Genomic DNA, 15,379 nt, shown 5'->3' with positions numbered 1-15,379 from the left:
CATTGGTTGGATGAGCGTATGCGTATTCTGCGTGGAGCAATACAACCAATAGAATGCGTTCTCTTTGCGTTGTGGTCGTTATCGTTCTCATTATTTCTGCAGTGGGACCGGGCCTAAAGGATCTTTTTAAAAATGAATTTATACCAAAAGTTTGAGCTGTATTTTTCTGAAAAATAACTTGTCGAAGTGATGGTTTTTATTAGGACAGTCGACAAAGTTTCAGAGAAATTAAAAAAAGAAAACAAATATAATAGCCATGGAGCGTCTCTAAATTTGGCAAAAGAACCTTTCCGTAGGCATCAACCTACAATCCAGTGAACCGTCTGATTGTTCCGCTGAACCAAGACAATGTTACCCCAAGCTACAAATGAAGGAGGTTTCCCCTTTTCTGCCCCAGGAGTAGGTGGCAACATGCCCCTGGTTCAACAGCCCAAATAAGATTAGTGTAGCCCTCACCTTGAAGTGGTTGTCAGGCCTTGTGATGGTTTCAGGCAATCTCTCAATAAAGAATTATAACATTCCAAATGCTCCGACTATTGAAACACTCCCCGAGCGGACAGTTAGCGTCTCGTCCCAAGGGCCTTTCCCTCCTCTTCAGTGCTGCAATAATTTCTGCATGTCCATCTACCATCAAGGTTGATATCACCTAAAGAAAAGTTTTTCCGTGTTGTCAAACATGTTCTTGGCCAATTCCTCGATGTCTTCTTCTCTTGCAGCAGCCATGACTTCCAAGACTTGTCTGAAAAGAAAGCAAACATTTCAAAGTTAAGACTTTGACAAATCCCTTATTGGGGGAGCTCTAGTTTTAATTCTTGAACGTCCCTCCTTGATTGGCCTTCATTCTGTAGTCATTTTGTGTCTGATACCCTGCATACAACAAATACAATGTCAGTTTTAAATTTCATATCGTGAAAGGGACCAGACTGTATTTTCCTTCCAGCCTCGGTTTAGTTACATTGGGTCGAATAAAGAAGATAAAGCAAGCTAGGTCAATCAATTAACCTTTCCCTTAGATCCTGCCATTGTATCAACATCTTTTGTTCTAAGATCCATTTTTGGTTTGTATTGTAAACTCACATGATATGGCACGGTTCGTTTCGGCTCTTGACACAGAATCCCTCCTCCCATTTCTCCTTCTTCTTAGAGGGGTACGTCGTCTTTATATGTTTGGATCCAGCGTGGCTTGGTCGAATCTCACACCATGGAGCATCTTTAAAAGCAAAGACAATCTTAAAGTCTCTCTATGTTTATCTCTTTGTATTTAGCACCTAGTAAGCTCTAAGTACTTAGTATCAAGTGCCTCTTACTACCTAGGAGCCATTGATATGTTTGAATCCAGCATGGCTCAGTCGAATCTCATACACTGGGGTGTCTATAAAAGCAAAGACAATGTTAAAGTCTCTCTATGTTTATCTTGTACTTAGCACCTAGTAAGCTCTTAGTACTTAGTATCAAGTGCCTCTTACTACCTAGGACCTCTTGATATGTTTGGTTCCAGCATGGCTCGGTCGAATCTCATACACTGGGGTGTCTATAAAAGCAAAGACAATGTTAAAGTCTCTCTATGTTTATCTCTTTGTATTTAGTACCTAGTAAGCTCTAAGTATTTAGTATCAAGTACCTCCTACTACCTAGTAAGCTCTAAGTATTTAGTATCAAGTACCTCCTACTACCTAGTAAGCTCCAAGTACTTGCAGGTACCTCCTAGGATCTCTTCTTAGTGCTTAATGCCTGTGTACATTACCTCTTAAGTTGCTCTCTCTGAATCTCTTTGTATAGTACCTACATTGTGTATTAAGCTCTTAGTACTTAGTACCAAGTACCACTTACTACATGTACATACATGTAGGACCACTACTTAATACATATGTACCTCTGCAATGTAAGTACTTAGTATCTCTTTACACTTATAACATAAGTCTCTAACTATCTAGTGGTAATTCGTACTTAGGACCTTTTATCACTAACTACTACACAACTTAGTACCTAGTAGCTCTCAGTACTTAGCACCTCTTTGTAGTTAGTACTTCTCTGTACCCAACTTATATTTACCTGTTTCAATCAGAAGTCTGTCACTGGGGACAGAGCACATTGCTTCAATGTTAGCTGCCGTCTTCAAAGAACTGTTGGTACATAAGAAGACAAAAAAAAAAAGAATAAAGTAGTAGAATAAAGCAAGACAGTTCTCTGAGAACAAACTCTACCTAGCAAGTAGATACACACATGGTGTTACCACAAACCAAAATATACATTGATACCTCACCATGCAATGCCTCAAATCCTATATAAAACAAAAAAACATGTTAAACTTGCATCAGGGATAATAAATATCATGATATTTTACCAGACACTGATATTGGATGTATTGACCCGATTCACTTGGATGCGCCATTTTGGTGGTCAATGTCAACGTGTGTTATCCAGTGAAGTGCGCATTTTATAGGCGACGCAGCGTTTACACGTAAACCTATTAACCACCAACATGGTGAGCGTGGCGTCAGTCACCGCGTGTGACAATCGTGCAATGGGTCAACACTCAACTTTCTCAGAATCCCCTGTGGAACAAAATCTACAGGCATATTAATTACTCTGATGGGATGCGAACCAACAAACTATTCCATTCTAAGGCAGATGTCTTACCACTAGACCATTATAGCTAGACTAGGCCAGGGCACAATTTTATAGAACTGATTACACAGGATAAATTGCCTGACCATTTTTTGCTTAGCTGAAATAAGCAAAATACCAGTCACACACTGTACACGTGACATGGTAGATTGGGCTGGTAACCTTATTTAGGTAAGCATAAATTGTTTGTTTTTAACTTACCATCCGTTGATGCCTATGTGGAGACCCATATCTAAGAAAGCACTGGCTTCCTCTTTGGTGCCGTCAAATGTGTGAACCTGTTGGAAGAACACAGACCTAAGATAAGACTTAAAGACACTGGACACTATTGGTAATTACTCAAAAATAATTATCAGCATAAAACCTCACTTGATAACGAGTAATGGGGGGAGGTTGATAGTATAAAACATTGTGAGAAACATCTCCCTCTGAAGTGACGTAGTTTTCCAGAAAGAAGTAGTTTTCCATGAATTTGATTATGAGCCCTCAAGTTTACAATTTAAGGTTTCAAAATCAAGCATCTGAAAGCACACAACTTCGGGTGACAAGGTTTTTTCTTTCTTTCATAGTTATCTCGCAACTCTGACGACCAATCGAGCTCAAATTTTCACATGTTTGTTATTTTATGCATACGTTGAGATACACTAACTATGGAGGCTAGTCTTTGACAATTACCAATAGCGTCCACAGTGTTTTTAAGCAGGTTTGGTAACTTGAAAAAACTGTTTCTCTTTATATTGAAAACTTACAACTCCTCCAACGAATCTGTCTCGATTTCTCCTCAGGATATCTGAAACAAAAACATAATTAATTGAGAAGAAAATTAAACAAGGTTGAGAATGAAAAGGCCTGGGCTGATTTCATCAAAGAGCTAAGATTGATCTTAACTGCAAATCAATCGTAGTTGCTTAGTAAAGTGTGATGTGACAATACAAATCACTATGGTAATACAGACAATTTGTCTTACAATTAATTGTATTGTTTTATGAAATTGAGCACTTTCCGAATACACCGATCCATTAAGCTTCGCCCACGGGGCACACGTGAGCAAGAACACGTGAGCCTCTCCAATGCCAATCTGCACAACTCTGCAGCGCGCACCAAGTTTACGCGCACCCATGACGAACTTTATAGTGTCAGACTTTTGGTTGTGCAATGGGTGATTGGTCAATACGCAATGGGGCGGAGCTTAATGGATCAGGGCCCAATTTCATGGCTCTGCTTACCGTAAGCACAGAATCGGCGCTTACGGAAGCAGGGAATTCTGTGCTTACTGCCAGCGTATTTCACGCATTAGCAGCGAATTTTGGCTTCTGCGCGTGCATACTCCATGTACTAGGCATTCTACGCTTACAAGGCTAGCGCAGAAATCCGTCGGTAAGCAGAGCCATGAAATTGGCCCCTGTCATTTGGAAGCTACAGCTACGGCTAGATTTCCACATCATCATGCATTGAAGTATTAAGGACATCCTTAGCAACACACTCAGACGCCTAACCATAGGGCCTAACCATGGAGTAGGGCCTAACCATAGAGTTATACTTTAGAACTAGAGGGCGCACTGGTGATGCTTCTTGCACAACTGCAACGAGACTGCAAGGAGACACGCGCGCGCCATTCTGTACGCGCGTTGAAGTTTGTGTTTACTGAACGTTACGCGTTGCTGTTTTGTCAACTTAGAAAATGGCCGCACAAACACGCGTTGTGCGATGCTGTTTTGTCAACTAAGAAAATAGCAAAATGCGCGCGTACCGGGCCGCGTATATAGGCCAGTGTGCCCTCTAGTTCTCATATATAACTCTATGATTGGGAGACTTTCAGGAACACTAGGTGTCAGCAGACTTACCAGGCAAGTCCATTGTTCTCGATAAAAAGCACTATGCTCAAAATTACGTAAACAATGGAAATTTAGCGTTTCATGGTCGGGCAGATTTGGGTTTATAAACAAGACTTACCTATGAAGTCAGTGTGAGAATTCCTACAGTGTAGAAACAAAGGAAGCTGTGTTTCTTCAGACAGCTCCATTTGTTTTTCAAAGTACCTGTTATTACAAGTTACAGAATGACATCTGTGAATACTTTAGTTAATTAACTATTTTTTCAAATTTTGCGTGCAAACTTTAATCCTCTGTTCTTTGCTCAGCCCAAACTTGTTTATAACATGTATTGAAACATGTATTTAAGGCAGTGTACACTATTGGTAATAAGTACTTGGGAGCTGTTGATGGTATAAAACACTTAGAGAAACGACTCCCTCTGAAGTAACGTAGTTTTCGAGAAAGAAGTACTTTGCCACGAATTTGATTTCGAGACCTCAGATTTAGAATTTGAGGTCATGAAATCAAGCATCTGAAGGTTGTTCTTTCTTTCATTATTATCACGCAACTTCGATGACCAATTGAGCTCAAATTTTCACAGGTTTGTAATTTTATGCGTATGTTGATTTACACAAAGTGAGAAGACTGGTCTTTGACAATACACCGATCCATTACGCCAGGCCCAATTATCATTGACCAATCACAACCGCGAAATCTGATCACCATTTGATCACCATTTGATCACCGTTTGGTGATCTTTGCACTAATGGTGATCGGGTTTCGCAGCTGTGATTGGTCAACTGATAAGGAGGCGACGTAATGGATCGGTCTATTACCAAAGGTGTCCAGTGTCTTTAACAAGCTTAATCACAACATCAAAAAGGACTCACTTGAGTTGTTGCTCTTTTGGGCAAAAGTGCAGCCTGTCATAATCTGAAAGACAAATTTTAATAATAATAACAATAATAACAATAATAATACTTGGTCCTTACATAGCGCTTTATCACACCCCATAAAGGAGCGTATCAAAGCGCACAGTATTTTTCCTGCAACGAATGTGGAGCTACGATTCAAAGTGTGAGAACTATTCCTTTAAAGCACCGTTTAATGGTTTACAAAGAGCTGTGGCGCAATATGTAGCCAATCAAACCAGGAACACTGGGGTGAACCCCCCTTCTCTTTTCGATAAGAGCACTGGGTTCTTTTACATGCGTTTACACAACACACGGGACCAACAACTTTACCTCCCATCCGAAGGACGAACCAATGTTTAAGTCTCATGCTCAACGACACAAGTGTCACGACTGGGACTCGAACCCACACTCTGCAGAACAGAAACACCAGAGTTTGAATTCAGTGCTCTTGACCGCTCGACCACGACACTCCCACGACAATGTTAGTGTAAGGTATGATTCTGAGAATCTAAAACCAGAGTCAAGTAGGAGGAATATTATACCTGTATGGTTAAGGCTAGGCTTTTTCCTGGTACCCTCCTCTTAGTCTTATCACCCATTGTTCCTTTTTCTTGTATGTTTTAGGATTATTTATTGTGATATTTGGAAATAAAAAAACAAAAGAAACAAAACAGATGTGAAACGATCTTCAATTTCGAAGCAAAATGTAATGTCGTAATGATATCTTCAGGTGTATCTTCGAGGGCATCAAAGAAAGCTTGCTTGACTTACCCAAGCCACATTCACCGAGCGCTATCACCTTGTCTTTATTCGTCTGAACCAGACTCAGCAAAGCTGCTGAATATTCATCAGGACCCCCTGGGGCTTCATCGAACTCTTTACACCGGGTCGGATGACATCCCACTGTGCTGAAAAGGGCATCTAAATGTCAAAGGTCACAGGGTTAACGATCAGAAGGTTTAAAACCTTATCAGAGTGATCTGACTGAAGGGTCAATGACTCTGGTGTTCACTTCACTGTACAAAATTAACACAAGACTTGATGATAAAATAATGCATTTATACATCAACCAATTATGGCCCTCGTAGTATCTAGATAGATAATATACTTATTACGTTGTCGCCATGATTAAACAGATATGTAAGCTGTGAAAATGGAGGTTCATAATGTATAAGGCGAACCAAAAAAGGAGTTATAATACTATCAGTTTACACATATGGATTTATAAATAATCTCAAAAAAAGGACCACATTTAGGCCTTAAGGCCGAGTTATAGTCGGTCGCGCGATGGTCGGGCGTCGGAAATCTAGACGCGCGATCATAAAAAGACACAGTTTTTAGGCCTCAGTCTTAGGATTGCGCGCAAGATTTCCAAGATTTCCATCGCGCGACCGACTATAAACCGGCCTTAAGGTGAAACAAGAGCTTTTGATCCCGTACATACGGACAGAAAAACACAATGTAGTTATCAGTCTTTTATAACATTCCTTGATGATGCAATCACGGAGGTAGATTGTGTTGTTTTGAACAGTCTGTTTGTAAACAAACTTTGTGTTATCCACAAAAGAGAAATCGGTTGAAAAACGCAAATGAAATCAGTAGACAATCAAGATAAATACTTACCATTTGTCTTAGCAAGCTCAAGTGCTTCTTGGCTGTCCTTAAGATTTCCTCCAGTGATAAACATCTAAAGAGAAACAACAGCTCAGATAAAAAAAAAAGCATGCTGTATGGGCTTAAAGTTCCTTCTTGCATCCCCTACACGCCTACATGCATCATAGAGCCAAGCCCAACTACCAGTTATGTACTACGGCAGTACTTAAAAGGAAGGTACACGTTTGGTAATTGTCAAAGACCAGTCTTCTCACTTGGTGCATCCCATCATAACCATATAATAACAAGCCAATTGGTCATCGAAGTTGCGTGAAAATGATGAAAGAAAAAACACCCTTGTTGGACAAATTTGTGTGCTTTCAGATAAATTACCTCTTTCTCAAAAACTACGTTACTTCATAGGGAGTCGTTTCCCACAATGTTTTATACCATCAACAGCTCACCAATGCTCGTTACAAAGTCAGTTTTTAAGTTAATAATTGTTTTGAGTAATTACCAAACGTGTACCTTCCCTTTAAAGGCAGTGGACACCATTGGTAATAATAATTATTATCACGAAACCTTTCTTGATTGGGGAGAGGTTGATGGTAGACAGTGTGAGAAACGGCTCCTTCTAAAGTGACGTATTTTTTGAGAAAGAAGTAATTTTCCACGAATTTGATTTTGAAACCTCAGATTTGAGGTCTCAAAATCAAGCATCTGAAAGCACACAACGTTGTGGGACCATGGTGTGACAAGGGTGTCTTTTTCTTTCATTAATATCTCGCAACTTCGACGACCTTTTTGTGCTAAAGCAGCTCTGTTAAATTTGGCCATGGTAAATAAGGGAATCAATGTGTGGTGAAGAGGTTTTCAACTAGTTGTTTAATCCCAACGAGACCTGGTTCTTGATAATTTTACCGAGACGAAGTCGAGGTAAATTATCAAGAACCAGGCCTCGGCAGGTTTAAACCACTAGTTGAAAACCAATTCAACACACTTTGATTCCCATTCATAAATACCTTTTTCGGTCAAAAAGTAAAATAAATGCAAAAATTATAATTGTTAAATGATTTATTTCACCCCTCGAGCTATGAAATGGTAAAGCCCTCCGCCGCCCTCGCGTAAACAACTCCTTATAAAGGAATGCTGTGGGCGTCGCGCGTATCGCGTGATGTGGCACAACTGTTTCAGCCGTTGCTCTCGACCAATAGGAATGAAGAAACCGGTCATAAACAAAGGTTTATACACACCCATGTGACACGCTCTCCACCAATAGAAATAGCGAAACTGTCTGAGGTATTTATGAATTGAGGTTTAATAGAGGTAATACCTTCTCAGAAAATATTTGTTCGGAAAAACATAACTTTGCGAATAATGTTTGAAGCTTTGATGGTGTGAAAAACCGAAGAAGTAGGCCTAACTATGACTAAAGGAATTTAAAACATGTTTGTACGATACACCCTCAAGTTTACTAGCAACAATAATATTTGAACCAACCTTTTTTAGTCCTACATCAAAAGCTCTTTGTAACACATCAAGTAGATCATCTGGAAAAACAACGTTAGGAGTTATGATTAGTTAGATAAAAGAAATTATAGAAAACAGGAACATTAAAAAGAAAAGTTTAAAACTACAGGTATGTGAGTAACTATCCATGAAAAAAGAGGAAAAGAGAAAACCAGGTAAGAAAAAAAGAGGAAAAGATAATATTCCTTTACTTTTGTACACAGAAAGTGAAGGAAAAAAAGAGGAAAGTCAAAACCCAAAAAGAGAAAATCAGCTGAAAAGAGGAAGTCTCACTTAAAATGTTGTCTTGGGTTGTGGTTCTAAAAGATTACCTTTGTGTCTTTGTGTGCCATGGTAGATGCCCCTGAACATAGAATCTACAAAAAAAGGGTGAAATTAGTGGGAAAGAGTAATTAGTGATGATTAAATTTTGGACCAACCAATAAAATAATAGTTTTTGTTTTCTATTTACTTGTAATAAAAAAATATCATTGATTAATTAATGTGATAACCTTTCATCAATCAAGCATTTAAATGAACATACCTGTTAAATTCAGTCCAATATCTGTAAAACAATTAAGAAAAAAAGGGGAAAATTAGTTATTCACTCGTCGGACAGAAATTAATGAAAATTAAATGAAAAATAAAATTATTATACATGTATTGTAATCAAAATGCAATCAATCAGCTGAAAATAATAAACAATAATAATCAATCGGTCACGAAAGTATTTGATTTGATAGAATTTAGTCCCAGTCAAATACACACACATTTTGACGCTGATTGGTCTAAATAAAAAAAGGAGTAAAAGGAAAAGAAAAACATTGTGTAAAAACTACAAAACAAATTACACATTCAACCTTTTCCAAGGAGGAATACAAAAGTTTGATTATTATATTAGTCTAAAGGCCGAGTTATAATCGGTCACGCGATGGTCAGGTGTCGGAAATCTAGACGCGTGACCATAAAAAGACACAGTTTTTAGACCTCAGTCTTGGGATTGCGTGCAAGATTTCCGTCGCGCGACCATCGCGCAACCGACTATAAACCGGCCTTAAGCCTACTTCTCCATGGAGGCTCCTGTGACTAGTATGTAGGAGCCTTCCTAGGATGGAAATGTTTCCGTATGGCGCCACCACTTTTTCATTCGATATATGAAATAATATAGTATCTAATTTACCTCAATGAGATATCCTTTTTTGTAAAAATTTGTGAAAAAGTGGTGGCGCGATACGGAAAGTTATCTCTTTAGGATGTAGTTTCTATATGAGCAGTGGTTCTCGAGGATAACACAAACAAAATACAGTGTCAGCTGTGGCCACGGACTGGGTAACTAAATTCTAACAAACTGTACCCCAGTCATCATTGCACGGGCGCCTATTCCAATTGGGTGCGTTGAACTTGAACTTGAAGAAGTAGCAGTCTGCCCCCGATACGTTCGAATAGCTTTGACGTCACTCCGGGTGAGCAGCCCCAAGTGCCCTGCTTGTAATACAAGCAGGGCACAAGTTGTATTGTGGAGTGTGCACTACTACTAGTTACTAGTTCGTTGGTCACTTGGGGCTTGCCCGTGGTGCATGACGTCACCACGAGAGGGTGAGTGATCGATCAATTAGCTCTTGTCAGGGGCTCACCCTGACGAGCACCATGGGGTCGACAGCTTAATCGAACGCACCCATCTGCCCATGCCCAGGGATGCCATGTGTCTTCATTCATTCTTTTATTTATTTTATTTTATTCATTTATTAATTTATTCATTCATTCATTCAATCAATACTTCAATCAAAGCAGACTTGACGCCATAAACCTTGTAAGTCTAACACAAAAAGCCCATTTCAAAAATCTAGGTAGCCTGCATGAGCATGCATGACAAACTGTGTTCCAATGCGTTTTCATGCAGTATAATTTCTGAAGATTCTGAAGATTATTGATCGTGATGGTTTTATTAATAACTGATTAATATTTTAGTTTAAACATTTAATAATATGTCAATGTTTTCGAACGTCATGAGATGAAACTATTTCCCCTAGCTTGTATCTGGGATATCTGGACTGAAGCCTCTTCCTTACTGAGTCAAAATACTTCTGTAGTGCTTCTATTACTGATAAAATATCTCCTTTCTCTTACCAATTAGACCAATCTGCTTCAACTTCGTGGAGGCCGCCATCTTGCATTACTCAGTTTAGATTGGTACCGTTTAAACTATTATATTGAAATGAATTAGGTGGCGTCCTTTTACACGACCTGTTTCCATTACTAAACTTGTGTAAGTCACCTACCCATGTCTTGATTCCGAAAACTCGTGCGTCAGTCGCTTCAGTTCTTTTGCCATTTTTCTAGAGTTATATAATGTTATTTACATAAAATAAGAAATTACTGGAACCCAAAACCGGGCTAAGCATATACTAATTATGTATCGTTTTGAACCTCCGTAACATCTCCTGCCCTAGTGGTGCCCGATCCAAGGCGTCAAACATGACTTAAAGCCATTGGACCCTTTCGGTTAACAGTATTGCCCAAGGCCCACACTTCGTGTATCACAACTTCTATAAAAAACCTGTGAAAATTTAGGCTCAATCGGTCATCGGAGTCGGGAGAAAATAACGGGAAAACCCACCCTCGTATCCGCGCGTTTCGCCGTGTCATGACATGTGTTTAAAATAAATCCGTAATTCTTTTGACCCAGAGGTGCTCGGTCCAAGTTGTCAAACATAATGATAATGAAGTAAATTTAATCACAAAAAATGGAACCCCCACACCGGGGCGAAATCCTTCTCTTTTCGATAAGTACACTGGGTTTCTTTTATATGCGTTACATAACACATGGGACCAACGGCTTTACGTCCCATCCGAAGGACGAAGCAATGGTTAAGTGACATCATAATTTTGTAAAGTTAAGAAAACTCCTTAACATCTTTTGACCCAGAGGTGCTCGGTCCAAGTTGTCAAACATAATGATAATGAAGTAAATTTAATCACAAACAATGGAACCCCCATGAGCGGGCTAAGCACGGGCTAATCATACTAACATTTTGTTACCGTTGGAACCTACTTTATATCTTTGCCTGGTCAAACATCATTTAAAGGGGCATCACAGTATTACATTTAGTTTTAGCCCGCAAACGTAAAGTTAAAAAGCAATATAAAGACTAGGAAATATAGTGCTCTCATAGTGGTGCACAAGGTTTGATACACACATATCTCAACGCGTGTTCAGGCTGTTAAGTCAACTTCTTAGTTTCTGTAAGTCGACTTGGTGAGATAAATTATGTCAGTTAGTCGACTGATCATTTTATCTAAGTCGACTTGGTGAGATGGATTATGCCAGTAAGTCGATTTACCATTTTATATAAGTCGACTTGGTGAGATAAATTATGTTGTTAAGTCAACTTTATTAGAAGTTTCATATTATTTATTTACAATTATGAGCGAGTTCATATTGATAAGTAGACTATAATTATACGTCAGTGACTTGCACTTTAAGTCATATTGTGACTTTCTTTTTCTCTGCCGCAATGTCCCCTTTAACACTCTCGTCATTCATCGTGTTTTTGCTTTCGTGTATTCAAATGAAAACTTTTTGAGGCTAAAGGATCAATCACTCTGGCCCGAAGCGCAAGTAAATAACTATTTCCTTCAATTTCGTGTTGTAATGTTTGTTTGTTTATTTAAGTCATCTCTCTCCGCCCAATCTCATCCGCCAACGAGACTTGGACAAAAACTCTAAAATAGCAGTCTGTAAACCCACAAAAGCCCGCGCAGACGAAAATATTATGTTTCTTAAGCTAACAAAAGGCGGGAAACCAAAAGTGACCCATAATCGTCAATATGGGCACAGTTGAATGATCAGACGGATCCGGAGTTTGTGCTGTCAAAATAGGGGGCCTCATCAGGGCTAGTCAGAACACGGAACTCAACTGCCGCATTTCGCAATCAAGAACACCTCGGATGGGTTTGTACTTCACTTGAAGACTCGATCGAGCTGTTGGGCATAAGATCGGCTAAAGACAGCGAAATCGGCCCAGAGCCCCCTTCAAGAACTTTGATTGTGGCTTGGAAAATAAAGTAGCCTATATACAAAATACAAGGTAGGTTCTGGTTTGAAATTTTGAAACACTCATAGGCCCAGAATCTTAGGGTTGTCACACGGGACAACTTTTACAGGCACCTGGGAGACAACCCACTGCAGTATATAGGGTACATACAAAATACCACTTTGGCACATCAGTAATTTTGTTCAAACACCGTCTTACGATTCTATATAATAGTTATTTTATGAACATTCAAATGTAAATAGATTTTTCTATTGGAAATTGCCTGAAACTTGTTATAATATAGGGACCAAGAAGAAGCACTGTATAGCTTTGTTGTGATATTTTCAAAACCATCTGGCCGCGTGAACATTCATGTTAAGCCATTTCTTTTGGGAGATTACCGCAATATGCCTAGCCTGGAACCAGTTTTCTGTAAATTGCCGCATAGTTCTTTAAAAGGGTTTCCCTTTCTGTTTAAAGGCACTGTGTACACTATTGGTAATTACTCAAAATAAATGTTAGCAATGATATATGGAGAGCTGTTGATAGTATAAAACATTGTGAGAAACGGCTCCCTCTGACGTAAAGTAGTTTTTGAGAAAGAGGGTAATTTTCCACTAAATTATTTGAATTTTATTTCGAGACCTCAGAATTTGAATTTGAGGTCTCGAAATCAAGCACCTGAAAGCTCACAACTTCGTGTGACAATGGAGTTTTTTCTTCAATTATTATCTCGCAACTTTGACGACCAATTTAGTTCAAATTTTTCAGGTTTGTTATTTTGTGCATGATGTTGAGATACACCAAGTGAGTAGACTGGTCTTTGACAAATTTACCAAAGGTGTCCAGTGTCTGTAACTTGCCACATCTGGTAGTTTGTGGAATTGGTGGGGAGGGATGCACTATGGACCTCTTACCCAAGACCCACAAGACCATGACGAATCCTTTCTTATCCAATCAATCAACCCTAAACCATAGATTACAATATAAAACCCACGGGATTCAACAAAGGTTTGACCTACCTCTATCTGGCCTCGGGGACAGCCATAAATTCACGGGCGACTATTGGCGCCGTAAAAGCCCACGGATTTAGACTTACAATATTTACTCCACTTTTGTTCAATTGTGTAAAAAATTGAGAAATTTAAACCAAGACGTTTCCCAGCATGTGTTTATGGTTGGAAACACCAGTAGGGTGTTGTTGGATTACAACTGGAATGATTATTGTGAAATATAGAAAATATACAAAGCTTTGTGAAATACAAAGTCTTCATTGTTTGACTGTTGGGGTTTTTGGCATGATGCCGCAACTATAATGACATTATGATTGATGACGTACTGATGGACATTACGATAATGTAAACTTCTACTCCAGGTTTCTCAATATTTTTAAGGCGAAATGAAACGTGGACATAAAAATCAAATGTTTACTGTTTTTCACGAAACTTGCATGTACTTAGCCTGAACATCTGACGTCACACTTCGAGGCAGGGGCCCAGTCTTGCATGTACAATGCTTTTAACTAGTTGCGTATACTTTGTTTAAATAAAACAAGTTTAACGGCTTAGTTTTTAGTTGCAATATTGAAACGGTTCAATATTGGTGCAACAAAAAATCCATCCCATGATCACTACCGCTTTAGCCTGATCGTTTTCTGAAAACTTTGATAAATTTTGTTTACACTCAGACAATTGGATTGGATTTACTCACCGAATTTCCTTCAAAGGCTACAATTTATTTTATTTTATTTATTTTAAGTCTTCGGACAAAAAAGCAAAACAATAAAACAAGCACGGCCGTCCAGGGAAGGGCAAAAGTCCAAAAACTGTCATCAAAAAAGATATGCCCTCCCAGACCTAGCTCATAAAAAGTACACATTTATATACTACACATTAAACATTGCAGTAAAAATTTAAAAAAAAAATTACTTCAATTTGCAGATATTGGACTACCAAAAGTTACCACAAAAAATAACTTACTTGACTGAAAGTCAAACTATTTCCAATTTCCTATTTCCTATTTCTCAAAAACTACGTTACTTCAGAGGGAGTCGGTTTCACACTATGTTTTATACTATCAACAGCTCTCCAATGCTCATTACCAAGTCAGTTTTTAAGTTAATATTTGTTTTGAGTAATTACCAAACGTGTACATTCCCTTTAAGTTAATTTGTTTTGAGTAATTACCAAACGTGTACCTTCCCTTTAAGTTAATATTTGTTTTGTGTAATTACCAAACGTGTACCTTCCCTTTAAGTTAATATTTGTTTTGAGTAACTACCAAACGTGTACCTTCCCTTTAAGTTAATATTTGTTTTGAGTAATTACCAAACGTGACCTTCCCTTTAACCGTTCCGGATTTTCGGTGATATCTAACTAACAAAACCACTGTTTGAAATAGATTCTCTTTTTGAATCGATTTAGAAACAAAGATCCCAATTGAAAAGCACCACGACAGTGGCAAATTTTGATTTACAGAAACTTTCTAACCGCCACACCGAGTGGACATTTCCCTCTATTCTGAAAAGGGCAAACTGCTGATTGCAAACTTAACCAACAAAGGGCATGTGATGGGGGCTTAAAGGCAGTGGACACTATTGGTAATTACTCAAAATAATTATTGGCATAAAACCTTACTTGGTAACGAGTAATAAGGAGAGGTTAAAACATGAGAAAAGGGAGAGGTTTATACTAAGTATAAAACATTGTGAAAAACGGCTTCCTCTAAAGTGACGTAGTTTTCGAGAAAGAAGTACTTTTCCACGAATTTGAGAAATTGAGGTCTCGAAATCAACCATCCCAAAGCACACAACGTTGTGTGAAAAGGGTGTTTATTTTTCTTTTATTATTTTCTCGCAACTTCGATGACCGATTGAGCTCAAATTTTC

The 15,379-nt window shown here is 38.6% G+C and overlaps 1 protein-coding gene across 1 annotated transcript; it reads right to left on the bottom strand.

Moving 5' to 3' along the window:
* Positions 1 to 139: 139 nt before the first annotated feature.
* Positions 140 to 10,628, bottom strand: LOC139950643 (deoxyribonuclease TATDN1-like). The gene is made up of 13 exons (XM_071949424.1): positions 10,586 to 10,628; positions 9,003 to 9,023; positions 8,791 to 8,835; positions 8,450 to 8,499; positions 6,980 to 7,043; positions 6,128 to 6,277; positions 5,333 to 5,375; positions 4,582 to 4,667; positions 3,378 to 3,418; positions 2,830 to 2,906; positions 2,053 to 2,123; positions 1,078 to 1,210; positions 140 to 739 (listed from the first exon to the last, which is right to left on the bottom strand). Exons 1-13 carry the CDS (start codon positions 10,623 to 10,625, stop codon positions 643 to 645), a joined length of 918 nt encoding a protein of 305 aa, XP_071805525.1. The 5' UTR covers positions 10,626 to 10,628; the 3' UTR covers positions 140 to 642.
* Positions 10,629 to 15,379: the final 4,751 nt, after the last annotated feature.

This window comes from Asterias amurensis, chromosome 18, assembly GCF_032118995.1.
Source record: "Asterias amurensis chromosome 18, ASM3211899v1".
In the NCBI taxonomy this organism is placed as follows: domain Eukaryota; kingdom Metazoa; phylum Echinodermata; class Asteroidea; order Forcipulatida; family Asteriidae; genus Asterias; species Asterias amurensis.
The sequence above is the reverse complement of the archived record's forward strand: the minus strand, read 5'-3'. Positions and strand labels throughout refer to the sequence as shown.